At 40.0% G+C, this 26,427-nt stretch overlaps 1 protein-coding gene across 1 annotated transcript in view; it reads right to left on the reverse strand.

Annotated features, from left to right (window-relative positions):
* Positions 1 to 4,702: 4,702 nt before the first annotated feature.
* The window catches only part of sorcs3a (sortilin related VPS10 domain containing receptor 3a), a gene marked incomplete at both ends in the record, with an annotated part of 303,702 nt that continues 281,977 nt past the window's right edge, over positions 4,703 to 26,427 (reverse strand). Inside the window, 8 exons of the mRNA XM_083980334.1 lie at positions 4,703 to 4,761; positions 7,991 to 8,151; positions 8,923 to 9,028; positions 12,630 to 12,729; positions 12,832 to 12,963; positions 23,632 to 23,744; positions 25,075 to 25,198; positions 25,692 to 25,825. Coding sequence (XP_083836460.1) covers positions 4,703 to 4,761; positions 7,991 to 8,151; positions 8,923 to 9,028; positions 12,630 to 12,729; positions 12,832 to 12,963; positions 23,632 to 23,744; positions 25,075 to 25,198; positions 25,692 to 25,825 — 929 coding nt within the window. The remainder of the gene's footprint in view (positions 4,762 to 7,990; positions 8,152 to 8,922; positions 9,029 to 12,629; positions 12,730 to 12,831; positions 12,964 to 23,631; positions 23,745 to 25,074; positions 25,199 to 25,691; positions 25,826 to 26,427) is intronic.

The raw sequence follows: 26,427 nt of genomic DNA on the forward strand, positions 1-26,427 counted from the left end.
TGCTTCCAAATTCCAATCTGGATTACATTAACACTGATTTGATTCTGATAATTTCATATAATATGTACACGTTTCAGGTTGGGATCATCAAATATAAAAGTTAGAAAAAACATGTCAATGGGGTGCATGGGGGAGGAGTTCTTGTGATAAAATTCTGTCATTGTTTTAACATTTTTTGGTGTTTTTTTGTTTTGTTTTTATGTACCATATATGATTTAATCATGGCAATCTTCATCTCTACCAAATCCTCATGCCAAGACAAAAAGAGAATGGGGTCAGTTGTCTCTGTAGGATGTATAGTTCAGGAACTATATATAGATTTACATTTTTCATTTTTTCCTGGAAATCCAGGATGGCCACAAAAGATGGTCAAAAAAATATGCATGGGACGATAATTGGCGCAGGGATCATCAAAATTAATTTACTAGACACCTTAAGGATTACAAAAAGCTAAGTTAGAAAAATATATCTTTCGGGTGCATGGGACCCCTGGCAACAGTCTAGTGACAAACTGCCCCAAATATCAGAATCAGAACTGTTTTATTGCCAAGAGCATAGTAAAGGTCAGTTAACAGCACGAGGAACTTGTCTTGGTGTCAGGTGCAAACATAAAAGTACCAAAAATAGAATAGAATAAGAATTAAGAGAATTAAGACTATTGAACTATTCCTTTAATTTGAACTATTCCTTTAATTCTACTACTTTTTTTTTTTTAAGTCAGAATGAATTAAAATATTCTAGTGCAAAAAATATGCATATACTATAAATACACATATACTAGAATAGAAAAAAAGATTTAAACAAAATACTATAAATAAGTTATTGTGCAAATTGTTGTAGTGCAGAGTGACTGTCCATAGGTTTATGGTTATTTAGGGGGAACTGGGGCATTGTTCATTAGGCTGACTGCAGAGGGGAATACATACATAACCCAACTCAAGTTAATTCAGACTATTTTTCAGGTGCGACTATGTGAACGCACTACTACACACTGTGCGCACTCAGAAATATTACATACTTGCAGTATTGATAACAGCTCAGTGAGGAAAATTAATACACAAGCTGGTAAGCTTCTGTCCATTTTTACCATTGCTTTGTGTAGCTACAGTGATCTGAGCGCTGACACTGTGGTGTTCTGCTCATACCAAACAGTCTATGATTATGAGAGGAGCAATGAGGCAGGGATGATGCTTGTACTTTTCTACCCTCCCTACTTCTGTTCCGTCGACTGCTGCGGCTACACTGAGCGAGGTGAACGGTGTCATTTGCAGCAGACATCATCTTCTTTGCACCCTTCAGCTCACAGAAGTTCCATCAGCCAGAGAACAAACGTGTTGATGTACAAAAATACATTTATTTGAAACAATTTCAAAATGACAGCTTCTTTACTGTAGAAATATCGAAATAAATGAAACAGAACATTACCGATGATGCATGCATTGTAGACTTTTGTGCACTGAAGAACATTACAATGCTTTTGCCTTCTGAAAGATCACAAATGCAAGAGTCTCTTTTATTTTTGGATGGATGGATTCCCACTGGAGGTCTGGGTCTTACAGTATAATGTGGCATTTAAGAGAATGCATGAGACAGCGATTTCCAGTGATCAAAATTGCGATTGAATGAACAATGAGGCAATAAACACGAAGAAATTACCCTAAGCATACACTGGTAACAGTATGTGTGCACATATGAAGCACAACAACTCTTTACTTCCTTTAGACTTTTAAAGAATGATAAATGCTTAGCCGGCAACAGCAGATACAAAGCACACTCTGGTTCTAGTCATCGTACATTCTTCGCAGTTTCAAAGGGTCTAGGAGTAAAAAAAATATAAAGAAAATAAAAAAATTCAACCAAATAATAGTAAGAGATGTGAACTGCACAAAACTTTAGATTTTTCTTTTTCTTTTTCTCCTATTCCTATTCTGATAAGAGTCAGAACAAAGTGACACCATCAAAGCTCCCACTCATACACAATCCAGCCAAGCAAACAACGCTTTGCTTATGACATGTGTTGAATAGAACAAAGCTTAAGAACAATCTCTGTTCGGTGTGTGTTCTGTCTGCAGCAACAAGGCTCTGCCCGGCTGTTTTGGTCTGAGATGAAAGCGCTTGGTTCGAGGTAATGCATACGTGATGCGACAGCCTTGCCTCTATGTGCACTATTCACTTGACCCTCCTGCATCTCCAGCAACTGTTTAACTACTGTAGAACCGAGCATTGTGGGTACAAGCTCTGCGTATGGGGCGCGCTCTGCTCAGCTGTTTAGCCGTATACACACCGGGAGGCCGGCACGTGTCGACCCGAGGCCACTTCCACCTTGTAGGACTAGAGGACGCAGCACTGGTGGTGGAGAGCTGCATGCTGGGAGGACACAAGTCCCTCGTTTTAACCTGAGGTCAAATGAGTGAGCTGTGTTGTAGAAGGAGCCTGGTGGCAGTAGGGAGAGTGGCTTCAGGCTAGAAGCCCAGCTCAGTTGTGTTATATCTGTTCTCCTTGTACAGTGTGACATGTTTACATAAGTCAAAACTGTTCCATTTGGTGTTTTTTATATAATTGATGACAGTATTCTGGTTTTGTCACATGAATAAAAAATGTTTGGGAGACTATTTTAGCAGAACCTCAAGCAGAGGATCAAATAATACACACAGAACTTAAGGGCTTCATCCCAAATTGCCATTACATCCATTTATGAACAAAATAATGATGTAATAATTCAATTGGATGAAAAGATTTTGTGATATTCTGTATAGTTGAGTGATGTTGTATCTTCTAAAATACCAATATGATATAAATCTGCTTAAGCTTGGATTCAATGAGGATCAACTCTCAGCATTAACAAGTAAAACTACATTTATAAATAACTGAAGGATTCTATTTAGATCACCTTGAAAAGGATCACAGACTGATTAAATGAAATGCTTTTATGAATCTGGAACATTAAGCCACATGTTGCTTAATTCATAAATATGAGATTGATAAGCTTACAATATTGATGCACTATGCAAACAAGTTTCTGAAAGGTGAAACACCAGATGTGATCCGTAAAGTTGTTTACAGGAGAGGAGGAGTCGCCGCTCTGGATTTGTCCAACTACAACACAATCCTAAAGTACAGTCACAGTGTTTGGCTCAGGACCAGCACTGGTCTGTAGAGCGCACATCCTTCACAGACTAAAGACTATTTGGCTTGTTGTCAATTGACTCTTTTAATTGATATGAATTAGCTAGAGCAGATGTAATCTGCAGCCACTGACATTTTCCATTTGTGCTCCTGATAGTGATTTCCAATGCCTTCAAAATGAGAAGTCTACTCCTGTTGCCTTAAATGTTTTTCACATGCTATTGCTATAGCAACTAGTATGTCAGCATGGTAACATTTGCTAATTAGCACTATGCATTTACAGCCAAAGCAGAACATTTGACCTGATGATGACACTGCATGAAACAACTGGGGACAGTCAGAGTCTTTACATTTCATCCCAAAGACATCAAGGTCAGGATCAACTTTGTGGACATTTCAGTCATGAACACTGATTTCAACCTCACGGTAGCATTAAAGTAAAAGTCAGGGTTTATCAAAAGCAGAAGGATTCATCCTATGGATACTGCGAATGTCAAGATTCATCCAATACATGTTGAGATTTGATCACTGGTAGCCACAACCTGAAGGAACATCGTTGTAATTCAGTGTTTGTTCTGAGACCACGACCATGGAGTCAAAGGCAAAAGCAGTGATGATGATCACGTCTGGTTCAGACAGTTTAAAGACTCCTATGAGGCTTTAAAAAACGTTCCAATATCTACTGTATATGTTTGATGAAAATAGAAATAGAAACACACTGAACATGATCATGTTTGTGTTGATCCTCTTCATTTCATTTCCAGGTAAAATGGGTGGAAGTTAAATCTGTAATACGCCAATATACAGTTCTGGTGCATTAACCTGATTAACAGATAAATGCTGTCTTCAAGGTAAATATCACACCCCAGTGTAAATAAAGAAAATGAGAGCAGAACAGAAGTCTCAGCAAAATTGATTAGGGTCTTTTGATGAATGATTAGAAAATTACTATTTACAACATTTGCCTATCTACAACACAGAAATCGTGTCCTCAGTAACTACATGCACAAGTCAAGGACCTTAGCGAAACAAAGTTGATTTCTTTAAGTAATGTTTGACTTTTAAACACACTTTCAAAAAAACAGACCATTGTGAGATCTTCTGTCATTGCCATGGTACTCAGACTACGAGCATGTAGAAAGTAATAATATATACATTGAACAGAACAGATGATGATATTGTACATTTCAATAATATTCCCTGTTTGATTGAAGACTCAGACAGTATAGTCTATATATAGGCAGAAATGATTTTCAAAGCAAACTCTTTAGGAAATTTACATAACTCTTCATAGGTTTTCGACGAAAGATATTTCACTCTGTAAATGAATGTTGTTATGTAGCTTATACATCCACAAAACTGAGTAAGTTTTGCCAGTAATTACAATAATCTCATTGAGTAAGTTGACATTTAGTGCATGGATGTTGTTGAACGAGACATCCATGCAAGTCTGTATAAATGAGGTCCCTTAGAAAACTATTAACATCAGTTGTGTTGAGAATTACAAAACAGAAAAAGAGAACCCCCAACATTGTAACACTTTGCTCTGTACAGAAACTTGTTGCCTTATCCAGCTTCACACACTAGTACAGTTTGGAATCTCCCTTGTGCTCTCGCATGCGTTTCCAACTCCCCCTAAGAGACAAAAGAAGAAACACAAGCACTGTTAGTAAAACAAAAAAACTTCTTTGATATTGACACAGTGTTAATTACTAAGGTTCCAACATGCTAATCAAAGGCTGTGGAGCTGTGAAATACCACTGAGAGTAGAAAGTGAACCATTCTGAAAATGTGTCTTCTGTTATGATAGCTACCTTTGAATTTAATGAACAGGCACATAATTATTACACGTATTATTTTCACAGCTAATTTTGGTTTTTAAATGTTGTCTTTATTGGAGTAAATAGTGTACAAAACAGAAAGACTTCTGACAGGATACCTACATGATATTATTAGGGGTAGCTTGAACTTTAGAGAAGGGGTCTGAGTCACATTATGGAAAGCATCATATTTTGGAGGTTCTGCGGAGATCAGGGAGTAAATATTTGAATATCTTTGTCTCTTTTGCACAAGCATTGATTATTATTATTTATTTTAGGATCTGCTTCTAGTGCCTCCAGCTGTTTTCTGGCTAATCATCAGAGGAAAATATTATCAACTGTGATTTTGACATGTGTTTGGCTTGAAAAACAAACAAATACATATAAAACACAATGATTAATGAATTATCAAGAAGTCCAATGATTTTCTGTTGCCCTAAGAGAGTTCTCTTGTGAGCAATCAAATGTTCTGTTTACAATTCTTCCTGTGTATGTTGTGTGTTCTGTGTTGGCACAGACGTTCTGCTACAAACCCTTGACAGTGGAACAGTGTGAAACCAGACAGCAACATGTATCACACTCATAAAAATATCATCCCATACCATTTCACTGATGGAAATAAAGGAAATGTGCCATTGTCGACCTAAGATGGTGAGATAATTCATTCTGCGCTCTCAGATCCTCTTCTACTGCTGCTATATTTAAATCCTGTCTTTTTTCCTTTTGTATGTGGGCACATAAAGGCTGAAGTACAGAACTGTTTCTATTCTGGTTTTCCACTGTGTTTTGCAAATGTATTATAATTAAAGCAGAAGTAAGCGGAATGTTTGTGTTAATATAAGTCTTAAATAGTTGTGTCTTCCGACAGCAATCACTTATATAGAGTGTTTGGTCTGAAACACGGGTCTGTCAGTCACTCTGCTCTGCTGTAAGCCGAGGAGAAAACTTTCCTTGTATCCTACAACCTTTATCCAATGAGGAGAGAGAACGGCATAAAGGGGCGGTCCTCTCTGTGTGTGCAGCCAAGGGATGCACGTGAATGTGGTGACGTAGGGACGAGGACCAATAGATCCATGACGAGGGCGGAGACTGCTAACTCCATCGGCTGACAGAAGTTAGCCAAAACGACGGGATCACTTACTGCTGCTTTAAGCAATATAGCCTATATATGAGCATATACCATGGACTGGAGTGATATATTGCTTTTATAAAACGGTTACCAATAAAGGCAATATGAAAGAGGGATACGTAATCAATTTCATGTAGCCTAGTTTTATTCAACCAGAAATACATATTATCCAATAAAATAGCCTCACTGTGGAAAAAATAGTCCCACCTCTCCAGACGTTAGCTCCAAGTAGCTCTGCATCTGGTCTTTTCCTCTGCTGTTTTTTCAGGTGAAAGTCACTGCTCAGTCCCCTCTACCATTGTTAACCCTCCCCGGAGGTGAAAGTCAACCTTAAACATGTGAATTCAACTACTTTAGTCCATTTTTTAACATCGTAAACACATCAACTGTCTTTTGCTACGGACTGCAACAGTCCGTTGTCATGGATACATGACAACAACTTCCATTCAGTCGTATAATGCCTGACGCGGAGTGATAGCCTATGCTGTGATAAGGCTTTAGAATAGTAGCCGTGGTATATGCTCATTATACCACGGCTAACAACCAATCAGATTGCCGGATTTCACCTTTCCGTTTTATAATTAAGCAATACATCACAACAGGCTGTGGTTTATACCACAGCTAAGGGGCGTTCTTCGGCCCGACACAAAGCATGTAGCCTATTTTTTTTTTTATCAGAAATACATATTATCTAATAAAATAGCCCCACTATAAAAAAAAAATAGTCCCACCCCTCATGGATACAACATGACAACACATTTCCATTCATACTTCCCTGACGCAGAGTGATATGCTGTGATAAATCTTTAGAATAGTAGCCGTGGTATACACTCATTATATCTAGTTAACAACCAATCAGATTACCGGATTTCACCTTTCTGTTTTATAATGATTATTTTACATTACATTAAAGTGGAGTCATTCTATCATCTCAGTGCAGCACCTTGTTTAGCAGTTATGATTATTTTGTCTTAGAGAGTATCAGTCATGACCTCCTTCACCAACCAATCAAGTCAAGTTGCAACATGATTTCATTACATGCTCAGTCAGCTTTGTGGAGGAAAACAGGTTTTATGCAAATGATAATGACATCCATGCAAGTCTGTATAAATACATCTGTATAAATAAATTTCACACTAATGATGGACACTCGGATGAACAAAGCAGAATCCTCATGGGTTTGATGCGCCACATGTGTTTCCCGGTCTTGGAATTTCAATATCTGGTCAGAATCAGTTTGCTCTCTTAAAGTGTGAAACTACGGGAGCTTTGTCTATTTCGAAAACCATCACAGAGGTGAATGAACCCGAGACTTGCGGAGGCCACACTGGATATGAGCTGATTCCGACTGGCACTGCTGTGTCAAGTAAGGTGAGAGGAAGCAGGACTCTGCTTCTATTTGCTTCTGAAAACCTGCTGCGTCTGTACTGGATTGAAATATTCTTTTTTAAATAAGTCATGTTGTGACCAAAGAGAAAAGTGATTAAGGCCAGTGCCACTGTGTTCCTGCTGGCCTATTCAATCCTTAGGCTGCATACTTAAATAATGTTGATTTAATTAATTATTCATTGTCCTCAGTGCTGCAGGTCTTGCTATAATCTATTCGTGAATATGGTTAATGTCTCTACTCTGTGGCTCCCACTACTTTCCTCTTCTAGGAATAATTAAAACATGCCAAAAGGAGATCAAGTTGCCAATTCTCTATTTAAAACATAATTCAAATTCAATAGTATGCCAACAGTGTGTCTGGAGCTGAATCTGCACATATTAATTCTGTGCATTAGCAGGACGAGTTTTATCTCCATCACAAAGAAACAAATCCTGTCTTTGATCAGGAAACTAGAATCTCTTTCATGAAACTGTCTCTGCACTTGACAGAAATATTGTCAGGGAAACATTTTGCATCCATACGTACTTTTGACCCTGGAATCCAGTTCCTTTTCCATGAGTTCCTTGGATGTGGAGAACTCACTCAGAGTGATTTTAGGCGTGCTGTCGCCCTGGCCCACTGAGCCGATCATCTCCTGCTCCTTCTCCTGGTTCACCTCAGCATATATGTTGATCCAAGGTATTTTTCTAAAGATTTGAAAAAAGAGCAGTATCAGAAAACCATCTTGTGATTCTAGCAACATTTTAAAGGAATTATATATTCATAATATATTAATTCTTTCTTACAGTGAAGGCAAAATGTCGATGCCGATAAGCTCTTTCAAAGTTGCGATGACTATAATCATACTTCACTAACTAATTTATAGGCAAATTACAGTAGCATTGGTATCTTTTCCCATCTACATTTACAACATCCAATATACAGTACATCTTTATTTAGTCACTAACCAATTTATTTCCAATTACTATTCATTTTGGTTATTAATTGCTCTGTTTTGTCAACTGTGAGACTTCTTGAAAAATGCATCCTCTTTAGACTAATGGGAAAAATTTCATATCCATAATTAATGACAGCTTTTCCATTTCCCTCCGACTTTTCAAGAGAATCATTTTGAGTATGAATAATTTATTCTGCAAATAACAGCCAAGGCACGGCACCCGCATATTAAACCATTTAATGGTCCTTTTCTCTGCATTTTATCACCGATTAGTATGTGTGTGTGTGTGTATGTGTGTGTGAGAGAGAGTGCCTCATGCCTTGCAGTACTAGAAGTATGTCTACAACGTCTAGTGGGACTTGTCAAATCAGGTTTCCAAACATAACTGTAATTGATTGGTCCAGACTGTGGCCAATCTGGCATCATCAATAATGGAGGATATTGTAATAGATACTGTATATGGTTCTATATGAGTGTACTGCATGTGCAGCAGGTGCAAGTAACCACAAAGCTGTAGTGCCTCTTGAATTTGTAGATAAGGAACACGGCCAGGCCCAGGAACACCACCGATAGGAGCATCAGCATGGCCGAGCTGCTGTGTCGGGGGTTGGAGTCCACCAAGGGAGCTGTGGGAGTGGGAGAGAGGAGGGGGATTGCTGCAGCTGTTACATGTTCTTTAAAGGAGGAAAAAAACGCGAAAATTGATGCAGGCAAACCGGAGTTACACCATGGCTAGACGGCGCTAGGGATAGCCACAACGCTAACCTATGGGGGCAATTGTTTTGACCACAACAAACAATCAAAAAACAATCAAATATCTATGGTACATGACTGGAATCCTTATGACACACCACTGAACTCATATAGTGTACAGTATAAACAGTATAAACTTTGTGTTTTTGCATGTAATCAAGACAGTCTAACTCTGAAACGTCCTGGAAAGACATTACTATCTGATCACAGAGCGCCTGCTCTCCCCGCCACAGAAACAAACACTTTTTCCTTGTTGTGATGATTTCTTTACTAAAATAAACGGTCAGAGATATTTTGGACATTACCACTGCACTGCTCGACCGTTTATTTTTGTAAAGAAATCATCACAAGGAAAAAGTGTTTGTTTCTGTGGCGGGGAGAGCAGGCGCTCTGTGATCAGATAGTAATGTCTTTCCAGGAGGTTTCAGAGTTCAGCTGTCTGAGGTGAGTGACTACATGCAAAAACACAAAGTTTATACTGTTTATACTGTACACTATACAGTATGAGTTCAGTGGTGTGTCATAAGGATTCCAGTCATGTACCATAGATATTTGATTGTTTTTTGAGTGTTTGTTGTGGTTGAAAAAATTGCCCCCATAGGTTAGCGTTGTGGCTATCTCTAGCGCCGGGTAGCCATGGTGTAACTCCAGTTTGCCTGCATCAATTTTAGTCACATTTTTTGCTCCCGCCAACACTGGGTGACCAATGGACAATGATTTAGGGGTCAAAAATGAATTCTCCTTTAACATTCTTGTCTAATCGTGTGTGTTTTGTTCAATGACAAATTTACATCCACCAACATAAAAAAGAATACCATTTAAATAAATGTTGCACATGAACATACAGGAACATCCACTGTCCCAACATAACAAATACAGTGGGTGAAGCGTATGTGTTAGAATTTGGCTAAATCTGGTACAATTGCATATAGAATCATGTAACTCAAAGTACATTACTCTTTATAATAAATGAAACATGAAAAGTGAAGCTGGTGGAACCCCCTGGTGGAACTGTGTATATGTGCCAGATGTAGGTGGTTATAATGATCCTTAAATATTGTAGGCAGCATCAAAGTAAAGTGAGAGATTTCCAGTATTACAAATACATGACTTTGATCTGGTACATTTACTGCTGTTTTTTCTCATGTGACAAATTAAAGGAAAATGCTGAATTCGAGAAGAAACATATTGAATGCAGATGCTTCCACATACTGTAGGTGCACTGCATGGTACAATTACAGTTAACATCCAGTCATGCTCTGTGAAAAGCATAATAAACGCTGAGCATGTCCAGTTGATTCTGATTTAGCATAGATATAAATACTTATACTACTTAGTATTAATATGATTAACATCACAGTACATAGTTTTGCTCATTAAGTTAAATTAAATCCCTCTCATTATTTTTGAAGAGTGCATTGATGTCTGTCACTGATGGAAAGTCGCATTGCTTTTCCCTCTGTTGCTGTGCTGCTCCTGAGCCCTTCAGCCCACGGATGAAGGCATGCATGCAGCTGACCTTTCTCCAGCAGCTTGAAGGCTTTTTAGACCTTTTCGTGGGAGGTGAAATATGAAGAGGGATCCAACCGGGTACACCTCCAATGTCATTAGAGTGCAGCACACCACAGAACGTCACAGAGCCGTTAATACCTAGCACTTCAAGCTACAGACAACTTCTGGCTGTGTCTCCAGAGACCCATGTGTCTAATAAAACCAGCCAAGCAATGAGTACACTGTAAGATCTGTCCAGCAGTGGAAGCACAGGAGTTGCTGAGGACTACCAAAGCCTGAGCCTGTTAAAAAAAACATTTCCCAGAGCAGCCGGGCTTTTTACAATCAACGTGGCTCAATGAATCTAGCGTTGATTTGATACTTATAACAGCAATTTGTTATTATGCAGGAGTAGCTACATTTTTGAGGGTTGTGAATGTCATCCCACCTTCCCATTTCCTGCAGTTGAGAATGACTCCTACCCTTAGATTGCTCAGTGTTCTTTCTCAAGGACTAAATAATCAACATAATTATACTCAGTGTAACACTCATTTTGTGGTTGGATGGCGGTAAAAGAAATAGAACAGATGTTCAGTTTTTGATGGCAGGCATAAAAGATCCCTCGTCTCAAGGAGATCCACTTATAATCAAACCCCTCCCATATTCCCCTGTGTTCCTTTGCCTGGATGGCAGCAGCATTACAGGAATTTTAAATGTTGAACCAAAGAAGAGATTCTTGTTATCAAAACACTGTTATGACAGTTTGCTTCAAAATGAAAACAAAAAAATGTAAGGGGATAATTAAAGGTACATTGTGTAGGAATTACTCCCTTCTAGCGTTGCGGTTGTAGATCGCAAGCAACTCGGTCGTATTTTTCATGCTGCATTCACGTGAAATTGGGCAGACGGCAGACGGACGACAGCCGCTGCAGTAACGACATAAACAAGCCTCTATGTAAACAAGTGGTCCGTCAGCACGAGGCAAAACAATACACGTGACAATATGTTGTCATGGTGATGTCGTATTGTTTACCTGACCCACACTTTACCGGTGATTAAAATGACATCTGGTTTGTTAGCGACGGCCGTCTGCCCAACTGCAGGTGAATGCAGCATCAGTGTAACGCTCCATTCCTCCTCACTGCGTTACCGCGGTGACTTTTCACAGACACCACTTCGACCTGTAGCCTCGTAAACCAGCCTCTCCCGGAAATGCATTTCATTTCTGAGGGAGAGTCTGGCCTCATCCCCCCTGTGAGTGTTTGGGGTGGGCGGGAGTAGTAGCGTTGACAGACAACCGATTCAGCCAATCAGCAAGTTGGTATATCAAACTTTTGCCAAATCCAGTTGGAAGAACAGCGAAAACGTCTTTTCCTTCGAGAAACTCAACAAGCGCCGACTCTTGCTCTTGTTTAATTGCTGTAATGGATGTAGTAAGAACTTCCCTTGCTGCTGTTTTTAGGCTGCTACTGCTAGATAGCTCCGCCGTGGTAAGAGTCGCGCAGTGTAGTGACGGGGCTTTGCACCAGTCGGTCCCTGATTGGCCAACGTGCTGTGTCAATCACAGAAATCTGAGCAGCGACGCTGATTGGCCCGGCCTTCTGAGGGTTTCAGGCCAAACGCTTACAAGGGGGATGAGGCCAGAGGCTGGTTTACGAGGCTACTCGACCTGAGCCGACAGCTCCGGTGTCTCCGCTGAGTTTCCGTGGTTTCCTACCGTCACGCTGCCACTGAACGTAAAAACATGGAGACACCACATGGCAGCCAGCACCGAGCTTACCCGCTCCATGGAGATATGAATGATATGAACGGCTCATTCAGAGCTGAAAGGAACACTTCACTTTGTTGATGGTGGGGATTACTGGTTAATGAAAAACAGACTTTTGAACTAAATAATCAATTTTTTGTGAATAGATAACAGGAGAAGTTACACAATGTCCCTTTAAGCAAGTTATTTTATGGTTGATAACAAAAGATTCTTACCCAGTGTTAACTGAGTGTTGTATACAATGACCCTGACACCAGGCTTCAGCTCGAACTCCACCAGATTTTGGTTTAGTGCACTCACAATAACATCAGACACCTGTAAGACAGTTACAACAAGGTGTTTAGCAGGAGGAATAATTCTGTTTGATAAGATTTCATTTTAATTTGTGAGAGAGAATCTTTTCATAGGCCCCCGAACCTGCTCAAGCTCCTCCTCACTCTTTTTCTTGCCCTCTGATTGGTTCTTGTGAGGTAACAAGAAGAGCTCAGCTGCTGTTGGAACTCCTGGAAACACAGCTACTAGGAACCGCTCCTCCGGGAAGTCAGACACCTGCAGCAAGACAGAAATATAGGCTTCTTCAGTTAGCTCATTGTGACAGGTGATTGTTACATAGCTTCAAATTAAAAACATGTACCCATAAAGTCATAGTATCAAGTTAAAGCAGAAGTAAGCGGAATGTTTGTGTTAATATAAGTCTTAAATAGTTCTATCTTCCAACAGCAATCACTTACATACTGTAGAGTGTTTGGTCTGACACACGGGTCTGTCAGTCACTCACAGAAAACTTTCCTTGTATCCTACAACCTTTATCCAATGAAGAGAGAGAACGGCATAAAGGGGCGGTCCTCTCTGTGTGTGCAGCCAAGGGATGCACGTGAATGTGGTGACGTAGGGACGAGGGCGGGGACTGCTAACTCCATCGGCTGACAGGAAGTTAGCCAAAACCACCGGATCGCTTACTTCTGCTTTAAGTCAGAACATCATAACCCAAGGCCTAACCATGGAGTCAACATTGGGGGGGACCAAATCTCTCTCCTTCTATATTTTTCCTATATTGTATACAGTGGCGCGGCCAGGATTCAATTTCAATGTACGCACAGAAACGGCAAATAGGCTACAACCAAAAAAATTTTCGGGGGGTTGGGCGGGGGGATCTCACACCAGGCTCTACAAACACTGGTGTGCTTATCATGCCACGTAGCAATGGGACTTGTCGCTCATTAATATACTGCACAACTGAAAATATTGTTGCGACCCCGCAGTAATGTTGTTGTTATGATGTTTAAGTTGTGTGATTTCTGACTGACTGTGAATGTGTACGGGCAGGTAGGGTGGTTGGATGAGAAACTGAGGGGCCGGGGTGAGTGTGAGGAAGACCTGTGTGTGTGAGTGAGGAGGAGCAGAGGAAGAAGTGAGAGCTGTCAGATAAGTTTGTGTTATGTTGTTGTACGTCGGCTCGGACGCTACAATATCAATAACAACGTGTGCTTAACATAGACGTCGGATGCGAAATAGCCGCGGAGCGGAGCCAGTTTCCTTTCGGTGCCGTTAATGCCGTTAGATTGTGCCAGATGAGCCAGAGCGCGCACCTCTGTGCCAGGCTCGCGCTCTGCAGCGATTTGTGTTTATTCATCTTAACAGAGCGCGTGAGAGATTAACACATACATTCACACAGGCTACACACACATACGGGCTACACATACCCACAGACACACAGCTGATGGAGAAATGCGCAACTGGTGGTGTGCTCCCCCAGTGGGTGCTCAACCTGGAATCGGCACCTATGAGTCCATAATCGCGGTGCAGACGAATGAGTTTGGAGCTAGAGAGGAGAGACCTTCATTATCGCTGCTCTGCTGCGTGTTTGTGATCGTGGGTTTGGATCACTTTTTTTTTCCAAATGCCTGGAAAAGGCTCAACTGTCTTTTTGACATTTCTATACTGGACCGGGCGTAATCATCACATAGCGGTAGTGTAATAGGCGCCAGAAATCAAAAAGTGACAGATGACATGATGTAAACGACAATCACTGGCTTTTACGGTAGGCTTCCAGTGATTGGTTTAACAATCAATGAACTGAGCACGTTTAACCTGTTACAAACAACAAGCGTCTTTATCACACCCCCTCAAAATAAACTAAATTGCGTCTTTTTTTTTCACCTATGAAAAAAATTGTACGCATGGTGCGTACAGGATTCCAGCTGGCGGCGCCACTGATTGTATATAACGCACTATAAGCTGCCACCATTTTTCCCCGCCCCGGTGTCCCAGCTCCCGTCTCTGCACACCGCATACAAACGCCCTCCGTACCCCGTAATCTTTTGTTTATGACGGTTAAGACTACATAAAACACACACGCCGTAACATTGTATATGTTATGTAACGTTATCCACCGCTCCATTTCTTGATTTTTCGCCGGCTTTGTTGTAAACAAATGCACATGGGCGAGAGGAGTGTAACTGAAACAGCGGAAAAGGAGCAGACTGTCACAGTTCCCTACTGTCTTTCTGTGTAAATATCTCATGTTACAACGTGAAAACCTGAGGCTTATATTCAAGTGCGGCCTATGTATTTTCTTTTAAAATTTAGCTGGTGCGGCTTATACCCAGGTACGCTCTATAGTCCGGAAAGTACGGTACATTTGCTAACACATGGGATACTTTTTAATTTTTATTTTTTAATCAGCTAGCTATACATTAGGGGGGACATTTTGAGCATATCTGAATAATGGGGGGGGGGGGGGGGGGGGGGTAATTACGGCCTTGTCATAACCTGTGGATCATTGTAAAAGATTTCCATGTTTTCCTTGATCACAGCAGGTCCATGATCTATATTAATACTGCAAAAATATCAAAGGCTGTCACTCTGATAGAGTAATACACACAACCCGGATTGAGAAAGTGAACCTTAAAACCAGCTGTCAGGACTTTTGTAACTTTTTGATGTCACAGCAAAGCAGTCACATGCACTTAGGCAAAAAAGAGAAACAGCAATCGTGACATCTTCTAAGAGAAACTAGAGTTGTTAGAAACAGATGTGATGGACACAGTTGATGTTCCATTGAGAAGAGCATGTGAGTATAGTCTGACTGTCTGAACCAGCTCACAGGCTACAGATCACACACACTACAGTCAGGCAAGGCTGAACGCTTTTATCCATAGCACATTTCATTTCAAGTGTAATCACTACGCTTTAATTTCAAACACACGTCCACAGCAGATCTTTACATGTCAATATCATGCTTCTTGAGAAGTTACTTTTTAGTCCTAAGAGAGCTTGATTATGTACTCAAACTCTCACTCAGGATATAATTGGCTGTGAGTCCCTGATGCTGACTGGATTTATATACATTCAGCCCTCAAGGTAGAAAAGCAGCATCTCCATCTTCAATAGTTTGATGCATTTCAGTTCAGGCCATGAATTTATCATTTTTAGGAGCAGGGCCATTAAACCTTCAGTGTCACAATAAGAATTTTTAGAGCACAAAGGCCTTTGGGTGTTGTTGTACCTGGAAATAAATAACTTATGTTGCTGATAATGGCACATGACTCAGAAATAACATTTCTCAATATAAATGAAATATATTTTTTAATGTATCAGTTTCAGAATCTATAATTAATGGTTAATTAATTGTTAATATATTTTCATTTACTGTCGACAGTGGAGAGGTAAGTAAGTCAAGTAAAATGAATTCATATAGGACCTTATACTGACTTAATAATAATACAGAAGCACAAGAAGAGACCTAAGGACACCAGGAACCAAGAACAACATCTAAACTCCTGAAGCACATAGGAGTTGCTCAATCTGAGGAATTCTGCTTTCAGGGGCGATAATTAGTGTTTCTGTCTTCAGTTCAGCTGCAAGTAGTTGTCACTTAACCACTGTTTGATGTTGGTCAAGCAGTTAATTATTTAATTAATAGCCTGTAAACCAAGTGTTCTTGTTCGTTTAGCACAGACAAAATAAAGTTTTCTTTTTTACCTTTGTCTGTGATGAACAAACAAAAACACTTGATAATCCCAAAGGCATAGTTTCATTTTAGTTTGTTAACCGTGATATTATGGTCAACAGTAGCAACAGCAGATGATAGATCCAACAAAACTGAAACTGCCTCCTTAGAATCAGCTGACATCATAGTAGAGGCTTGATACGGTTTGTGTGGAATGCTGTTGACCAAAACCTGTCAAACAAATTGAAGTTGCTGCCATTTTTATTTCAAAAAATTAAAAACTTTGAAAATTCCTACCAAACCAACTGTATGTGTTACAGTTTTGCAACTTTCACCGAAATGTATACTTTAATACTGCTACACTGCATCTTCAGACCATCCCCGGCTTTTTGATACTTGAAAAATTGAGCCTACAGGGCAGTGCTGAAAAAAAGACAATGTTTTAGAGTCATGGTTGATGAAGTTTGCCAAATATAAGAATTTTATCATAAAAACTAAATTTTTGAGAACATTTTGAATTCTGCTCTCATGGGAACAATTGGAGTCAATGTAAGAGTGGCATTTCTAAACATAAGTTTCTCTTATGAAGCAAAATCCTTATTGTTTGTTGTTTGTTATTATTGTCAAGATGCAGTTTATGTATTATTAGATTTTTGTCTTGTTAACAGAATTTTTTGACATTTTGTCAATTTTTGAAATCTGCTGCCTGGCTGGTGACGACCTGAGTCTATTTGATTCACATTTATAACCCAGACACGGCATTTTCCAATGCATCTTGGACTTCCAGAGCAGCTACAATGTAGGAATAGTGGTTCCCTCAGTCATGGTTGATGACAGAAAGAAATGGAGGGAATAATCATTTTATTTTCTATATGGCAGTAAGCCCTTCCTCTAGAATCAAATAGCATTTACGAAGCGCAGTAGAGAGGACATCAGTTGGAAAACAGAAGAGTTTTATTTGCTGATGTCACATGTTTAAAGGATGACAAAGTATGAGAAGGAAGCAAACCACAGGCAGAGTTGTAAAAAGTCAATGGAGCGATGTTTGCTCCAACAGCTCTAACCTTAAAACAGACAGTAGAATAGCTAAAAACGTCTGTGTCATTAAATCCAATTAGTACACATACAGGCAGCAACAGCCAGATTAATCATCCAACTTTGGACCCTGATTTTCAGGAGCAGAGGATCCAGTTGAGGTCAGAGAATACACAGCTACGATCACACACATCTTTCACACACATTTACTATATTTAGACTGCGTGAAAAAACAAGGTCCACAATGTGTCCATTTATGTGTGAGAGAGGAAACAAGCTGGATAAATGATGTTCTTTCTTAAACTTAGAAATTTAAAGGGAAGGGGAGTAGAGGTAGGATTCTGTAAAGCAGAACAATATGCTGCTACTGAGTTTGTCACAACACAGAAAAAAATGGGCCAGAAAATAGTTTGCCAAAAATATAGTCAAATATATACAATAACGTTTCAAACTTGTTAGTTTCAGGCATGACAGAACAGGAGGGAGTCTAAAAATGTTGATAATCTTCTTTTTTTTTCTAGTGATAGATTGTTTGGACACATTCTTGCATTCATCAATAAGAGCAGGACAACTTCACCAAGAACATTTTACATCAAATTAATTAAGTGCATTGTTCCCTTGAAGCGTATAAACTAGAACAAATGGGTAAATGTTTTTCTTGCTTTGTCTCAGTTTTCAAGGATATTAAAAGCTTATTTTTCCTTTGATAAAGAGGCATAGCCAAGATAATGTTTGTTTGTAACACTAAAAAAAGAAAAGCATTTTAAGCCCTGAGCCATGTCACATAAGGACAGGAAGCAGGGCCTGGGCGGTGATCATTCTTAATTTTAAAGCTTGGGATGTTTTTATGTTTGCTTCGTGGCCAGAAAGGACAAGTGGAGTGGGGACAACCAAGGCACATCAGTTTTAAAGCACAGAAGTCACTACTTTAGAAGAAAAGATGTGGACAAATGATAGCCATGGGTATGATTAGCAATGAGAAAATGGGTGGTTGAGTGGGTGAAAAGGGTGACAGCAGAAGTTATGAAAAAAAAAAAAACAACCAACACAAAACTAAACAATGCATCCAGACCCTCCAGGTCATAAGTTTACAAAACTGTATGATCTGGAAGACAAGTGAAGCTGACCTTTAACCACGTAGCAGTACTGGGATCATTGTTACATGTTCATCACAACCCTGACCATTGACCTTTTGCCAACAGCATGTAATCATCCTTAAAGGAGAATTCCGGTAATTTTTGACCCCTAAACCGTTTTCATGATGGTCACCCAGTGTTGGGGGGAGCAAAAAACACGACTAAAATTGATGCAGGCAAACCAGAGTTACACCATGGCTAGACGGCGCTAGGGATAGTGACAACGTTTACCTATGGGGGCAATTCTTTCAACCACAACAAACACTCCAAAAACAATCAAGTACCTATGGTACATGACTGGAATCCTTATGACACACCACTGAACTCATACTGTATAGTGTACAGTATAAACAGTATAAACTTGAGCCGTGTTTCCACTGCAGGAGTTCCTGGTAAAAGGAGGGGGTAGGAACTTCTACAGGAGCCGTCCTCTCACTCGGCCCTCTCTGTGGCCGTGTCTCCACTGCAGACAGGAACCCACCGGGCTCTTATGGCGATGTGCGACAGTTGTGCAGTGGTTTTTTTTTTTTTTACTGCTCTTCTTCTTCTTCTTGTTTTCTGCCATCTGTTGTTGTTGTTTTTTTTAATTTTCTGCCGTCTTGATCGTCACGTAATCCCGCAATACGTATTTCTCTCTCTCTCTCTTTTTTTTTATTTTTATTTTTTACCAGGCCTACTGCTACTCTCGTCTTTTAATGAGTTATTCTCTCTTTTTTCCGGCCGTTTTTAGTAACGTGGGGTTTTAAAAATGCCGCTTATTTTGGGGCTTTCTCTTAATGTGACATCCTGCTTTGAGTCTGACCAATCAGCACAGAGTAAATCTCAAGCCCCACCGGGACTTCTTCAGGGCCGATCTGAGTACCTACCCCCAGGCAGGGACTCCGTTCGGCCCCGTAAAGGTTCCTGTAAGCGGCCCTGTGGGGGAGGTTCCTGCAGTGGAGACACGCACCAACGGGGCTGACCCCGTAAAATTACCCCCAAGTTCCTGCAGTGGAAACGTGCCTTTTGTGTTTTTGCATGTACAGTAGTCACTCACCTCAGATAGTCTAACTCTGACACATCCTGGAAAGACATTACTATCCGATCGCAGAGCGCCTGCTCTCCCCGCCACAGAAACAAACACTTTTTCCTTGTTGTGATGATTTCTTTACAAAAATAAACGGTCAGAGATATTTTGGACGTTACCACTGCACTGCTCCACCGTTTATTTGCAGGATCTCGAGAAAAGTTTATTGGGATCTCGAGAAACTTCATCCTTTTTTTCCCCCACCCCCCATCAATTTTTTCCCCCCATGTCCCCATGCCAAGGTGTCACTGAGATATCATGTCCACAGGAAGCAGACAACCTGGAAACAACATACTGTACCTCCAGGTCTGGCTGAGAGAACCAGTCAACAGGATCCATCCTCTGGGGATCTATAACATCTGATGTAGAACATGACGGGGTATCTCCTCTTGTGTGTATGAGTGTGGTGTGTGTATCAAATTAGCAATCCACACAAAGGTCTTCAGATATCTCATTCTGGACCAAAAATGTGGCCTAAGGACCAATTACACTGATGTTCTTATTGAGCAATGCTGCCAGCATTTTGTTTCAAGGATATTTTTTATACCACCATTGCATAACACTTAGCACCTTCGGTTATTTAAACCAATGCTAATTATCAGAAATGTATTCATCAAATAAATGCTACTACTGTATATGAAATCCAGACTATTATTATAAGAGGAATAATATAAAATCTAAAGTTTATTCTAGTCATGTGTAAAGATGAGAATATAACACTTACTGTATGATTTACTAAGTAAAGTATCTCTGTGCCTTTGGGGAAGCAATAAGGAGACGATAGCTTGATAGCTTCAAGAGAGCTATAATTGGGGAGTTTGAACATTGTAAACTCTGTGAGTTTGAGCTGTTATTGGATGTGAGAGTGTTGGCTGGGGAACTGTTAACTATGTAAACCTGAAACAAACAAAACCATAATGAACATAGGACTGTCCTCACTTTACTCTGGGCATGTACCTTGTGTCATCTTCCACCTCATACACACAGATCCACAGCATCTGTATGAGCTTTACATAAAGAGAAGCTGATATCACACAATAACAACGTTATGTGAATAGATGGAAACACACCAAAGTGACACTTCGGTATACCAGTCAACATACTTGTTGATTACAAAATTTGTGGACGTGGGATTTTAGAGCTGATGCATCGTCACAACAAAGAAGAACTTGTGCATCATGGCACAACGCAGGGAGAAACATAGTGAAGACAAAACAACTCAGTATGGAAGCGTTTCATTGAAAATAAACCAACCAAAAAAGTAAAGGGTCATTTCATGGCAGTAGCATGGCCATGCGTTAGGTGATCTGTCTGAGCCTGAAAGTAGATTTCCTCCCCTCCCCTCAGGCCCAGGCTGGGTGTTGAGGTCTATAATTTGATGTAGCGATTAATAAAGATGCAAATGAACATGCTGAGGGCAAAAATCGACTGATCACTAATTTCATACAATTAAATGGGATTACTTACAACTAATTTTATACAGTTTGCATATAATAATCATTCATAATTTGTTTTCTGTCCTTGATTAAAGGATACAGCAAAACTGAAATGACTCAAAATAATATTTAGCTGCTCATATTACGAGGTTCTGCTTGTGGTAATAGTTCCTTATTTTCATAATGGCTCTGAAAAGACATTCCCAAGTTTTCAAAGCATGTTGTGGAGGACAAGTAAATGCGCTCTTATTGGTCTCTTACGGACCGCCTCCTATTCTACAGTATCTTATAAGCAGGAGTTGATATGACATATGCCATCACACTGTTAGGAAAAGTTCTAATGGAGATGTTTTCAGCTGGTGGGTCTTTTCTGTAGGACTTAAACATTCAGATAGGCATGCCTTCAACTGCTGGCCCATTCTTTGTCCCACTGTTCACAGATATCATTGGCCTGTTGTTCACTGGTCTGATTCTCACATCGTCTTCGTATTCCGCTACTAAAATTTGTAAGTGGATCATTTTATTAATGAGAAACTATGAGGCTCCTTTAACCAGGTACAAATAATCGTAACTCATTAGATAGTTAGTTGCTTGACTAATGCTTGACTTATGGGCACACATATTTGTTTTGTCTTGTGAGGTCACTGTGACCATGACCTTTGTCCTTTACATTCTGCTCAGTTCACACAAGGTCAAGTAGTAATTCAAGCCATGACACTTAGAATAGGTCAGGCAGACCATCTGAAAACATTAGGCCTTTAGTCATGCCTGTCTCTGGCGCAGAGGCATACAAAATGTGAACATCTTTTTTTGAGTACTAATTAATTTAGGAATATGCACCATGTAATCAAAATATAATTTGAAATAGTACCTGTTTTAAAATTAGATTTCAACTGAGAGCCTGCTACAACAGCATGTATACCCCTCTCTTTTCACTTCATCTGCTGCAGACAGTATTGAAACGTCTGATTTACCAAATTACCACAAACATATTTGCCACACTGTAAACACAGAGGAGCAGTGGAGATCCAGGGCCTCAGGGCAGTTGTCCACTTTGTCCAGTTGTTAATCCCACATTGTTTTTGCCAGCTGTAATATGACATAAACAGCAGGAAGCTGACACTGCATCACAGAGGCAGATGGAAACTGTCTTACTGTCAAAATAAAAGCACTTGCACTGATAAAACGGCACCTTACCATCAAACCATATAACAGGCACAGTCCATGCACTGTGGGCCCAGTCATTGTTTTGAAGAACCCAACATGGTAACACTTTAGATTAGGGAACACATATTCACCATTAACTAGGTGCTTATTAATATGCATATAAGTAGCTTACTCACTCCTTATTAGTAATTATTAAGCATATTAGCACCTTATTCTGCATAGCCTTATGCAGAATACTATTACACCATGAATTAAGATTTTTCCTGATATTAACTCCTAATTATTGCTTATTCATTGTAAATTAATGCATTAATGCTATACTAATTCAGAGTAATAAAGGAAGAATTACTGTTCTTGTGCTACTGCCCCTGTACAAGGCCCCAATAACCCACTGGTTATTCACATCATTATTCAGAAACAACAATGCATTCATTTACAATGAATAAGTGATAATTAGGAGTTAGGAAAAATCTTAATTCATGGTGTAATAGAGGTAGAATAAGGCTATGTAGAATAAGGTGTTAATACAGTACGTGTTTAATAATTACTAATAAGGAGCTAGTAAGCTACTTATATGCATATTAATAGGCACCTAGTTAATGGTGACTATGTGTTCCCTAATCTAAAGTGTTACCCAACATTTTAGTCACATCCACATGATTCCATCCAAATAATAAACAAACGTAACTGAATAAACACTCAGAACATTTCAGTTTCCAATTATCTTTGACTCCTGCGATCAGTAACGTACACAAGCCTTTTACTTTAAATGACATTACGACCCAGGGAGAGGTAAATTAGCTGAAAAGCATGGGGGTCAGTCTGGGTTATCCAGGTTATGCATGAGATCCACTTCACTCATTGAAATGTTTCTCGAAAAAAGCAACCAGCTGCAGCTCCAACACTCCAAATGTTGGGAAGATGACCGAAGCACAGCACCACTAAATTCAGTCCGCTATTCATGAGCTGTGAATGAGGAGATGAGTAGCACTTAACAATAATGGCTGAACTTCCCACACACACTTAGAGCTCCTCCACCCCTCCTACATTTAAGTGCACAAACACACACGCACACACACACATGCAGACTTTAGACACAGTGACAGGTATCATCACTAGCAGGTCGCTATCACGCTTCAAGTTTTGACTTTGACTTTTGAAATGAAGAAATCAGTGCTCATGAAGGCATCCTGGGAGGAAAGCAAAGCAGAGGCACCTTCACACCTGTCTGACGATGAATATCAGGGTGGCCCGAGGCATTCTCTTCTTCCCGCACCAATGGGCCCAGAGTATTGGGCAGCAAAGGCAATTGGGGTATAGGAAATAATTGAGAGATAGCAAGGCGAGAGAGAAAGAAAGAAGTGGGAGAAAAGAAGGGTGGAAGGAAGTGAGGCAGAGGGACAGAGGAAATAAAAAATCACTCACTTGGAGCACCGCTCTCTTAATTACTCTCCCCACGTCCTGTCTCCACTCCGGTATGTCAGGGTTGAACTCATCCAGATTAGGGGAGAAAGATAAAAGTAGAGATTTGAAGAATTCTGTCGAGGAGAGTCGGGGAGAGAATCAGCCATTAATTCACTCAGATCCAGAGGCGTTATTCTTAGGGAGCTGTACCAACTGTCATTTTGCTCAAGCTGAATTTCAGGTAGTTAACACTTGATGGAAAAAAAAGACTTCCTCATATCCCCTGCTTCAATTCCTTTGGCTAAATGTACCAGATGCAAACCCATCCACCAGTAATAAATCATGGCTTTTACAATCAATAACTGTACTGGTGGATCTTTTTCATTTCAAATTTTTGAACGGTATGTTAAGTCAAATACATTTTACAAGAATGATAGAATATAACAACACACAACAACAGGGAAATGTTGTGTTCTGATGTATTTAAAGGGATACACCAAAAAAAAAATTTCATGTCTTGCCTCACTCCCAAGTCCATGACAAGCAGATAGACACCATTCTTTCAACTGTGCATGCAGTAACAAGGGAGAGCCCGTATCGCTTGTAATTAGCTTAGCTCAAACACTGGAAGTGTATAGGTAGTGTTAGCCTGCCTCCACCTAAAGTCATCAGAGAAACTCTTCAGCAACTCTAAACGGAAACCGGCGGGCCGATCTTCGTCTCAGAGCTGACAAAACTCTCCGGTAAGGCATCTTGAGCGGGCAAATTCTGGTCGGGGGACGAGATCGGTCAAAACGGAGGGTTCAAGCAAAGACGGTTTATTTTGGTTCAAGCTAGCTACATCGAGGGTAGGTTAGCTTCCTATTTCAAAGTAAAAGCACAAATTCTATAATCATGGTTTTCTTTATGTAAAGGGCAACGGGTGTTTTATTTTGTGAAAGTAACCGCAAGTGCGCTAGCTTGAGTAGCGCCAAATTTGTCCGAACAAAATTGTAAACAGCTGGTATTTAGACAAATTAACGACACACTGCTGATCTAAACGGCTACTTTCTCACCTAAAAATGTTTGAAATGTAGATAAAGTGATTTATTTACAGAGTTTAGAGCGAAAATGAAATCAGCTTCTGACTGCTGATTTCGGCTCGGGTAGGAGGCAGGCTACCACTACCTATGCACTTCCAGCGTTTGAGCTAAGCTAATTAGCGGTACGCCAGCTCTGCCCGTATCTCCCTTGTTACTGCACGCACAGTGCAGTAACAACTGCACGGACAGTGGAAAGGATGGTGTCTATCCATTTGTCATGGACTCAGGAGTGAGGTAAGACACACAAAGAAAATTGTTGGCATATCCCTTTAACTGTTTTCAGATGACTGTGTTATTTTAAAATATGATAAGCCAAAAAGTGCCAATGTCAATGTGACAGATTTCTTATCAGCTCTTAGAGCATCAGAAAACAAACACTGACCTTTGACTGCTATGGTCTTGGTATCCTGCAGTATGCTGTTGGCTGCAGCCACTTGCACTGTGATTGTATGCATTCCCTCGCTGGGGAAGGTGTATGAGATACTCCCATCCAATGTTACCACTGGCTACACATAAAGAAATTAAGGTACAGGTTACACATTTACCAAGCACATGACATAAATACTCTCCACCAGATTTTATTCAACAGTCTTCTTTTTCTAAACAGCAGGGGAGCGTGGGCTTCATCCTCCCGGGAACATGAATATCTGTTCAAACATTCATGGGAATCCATCTTTTCGCTTTAAATTGACATCACCAGTCTTAAAAAGTTATTGATTTAGAAATATATGAGTCAAATGTCTAATTAACAGGCTGATGAAGAGAAAATAACAAGAAATAAATCATGGATGAAGCACGGTGCAGCAATGAACTACTATTATTCAGTTCATGCTACTCTAACAATTAGCTTATGTTTCTTTCTTTTCTTAGCTTTGATACCCATTTATATCTATCTGGTTGTGCTTTGCAAAGCTGTACATATAAAAGCCAACGCAGAAAGCGATACAAAGGTAATAAGTCAATGTAGGCTATAAATGAGTCTAATCCTGGAGGACTTACCTCAGTATTGTTGCCTAGCCACCAGAAATATGTGACAGTGCGTGGGTGACTGGGTAAGACCACTGCTGTGATGTTCACCTCCTTGTTTCTTATGACCACAAAGGGAGCTAGTAGCTGGACGTTCTCCACTGGACCTAAGAAAAAAAAAAAGCCAATCGGTAAGATCGCAAATCCCAAGTACAGGGTGAAACAGGTTTTCTTCCACAGTACAGACACCTGCATCTCTGGTGGAAAAAAGAAATACAAAAGTGTGAATGTGTGTCGTAGTTCAGTGATTAACTAGCAACCAGTCCAATGTGCTTCCCTGGGTTCAGAGGTAGGATCCATCTCCCATCCCCAACAAATCCCCATGGGCAGTATAAGTGGATAAAGAAAATAGATGGGTGGATAGATTCAAACATTTTGGGAACAAATATGGGACTACAAACTCCCCAAAAAGATTTACTCGTAGAAAGGAATCCTCGGACCGCTGCCAAATGAGTGTTATATGAAATGATGGATAGAAGCAGACACCAGACATTGGGATTCAATATCTAGGCCTACTTGTGGTTAGTGTTTCTCTCCTCACACACTGTTGGGTGAGCTGATTTTGTCCTTGCCCATTTAATCCCACTCCATTTATTCAACCTGATATTGTGTGTTAAAATATAAAATGTATGGTTTCATTTAATGCAACTTGACAAAACATGACTGTAAATCTCTCTTTCATTGTGAGGGATTATCTTGATCTTCATCA

The sequence above is a fragment of the Trachurus trachurus genome, assembly GCF_905171665.1.
Source record: "Trachurus trachurus genome assembly, chromosome: 1".
In the NCBI taxonomy this organism is placed as follows: domain Eukaryota; kingdom Metazoa; phylum Chordata; class Actinopteri; order Carangiformes; family Carangidae; genus Trachurus; species Trachurus trachurus.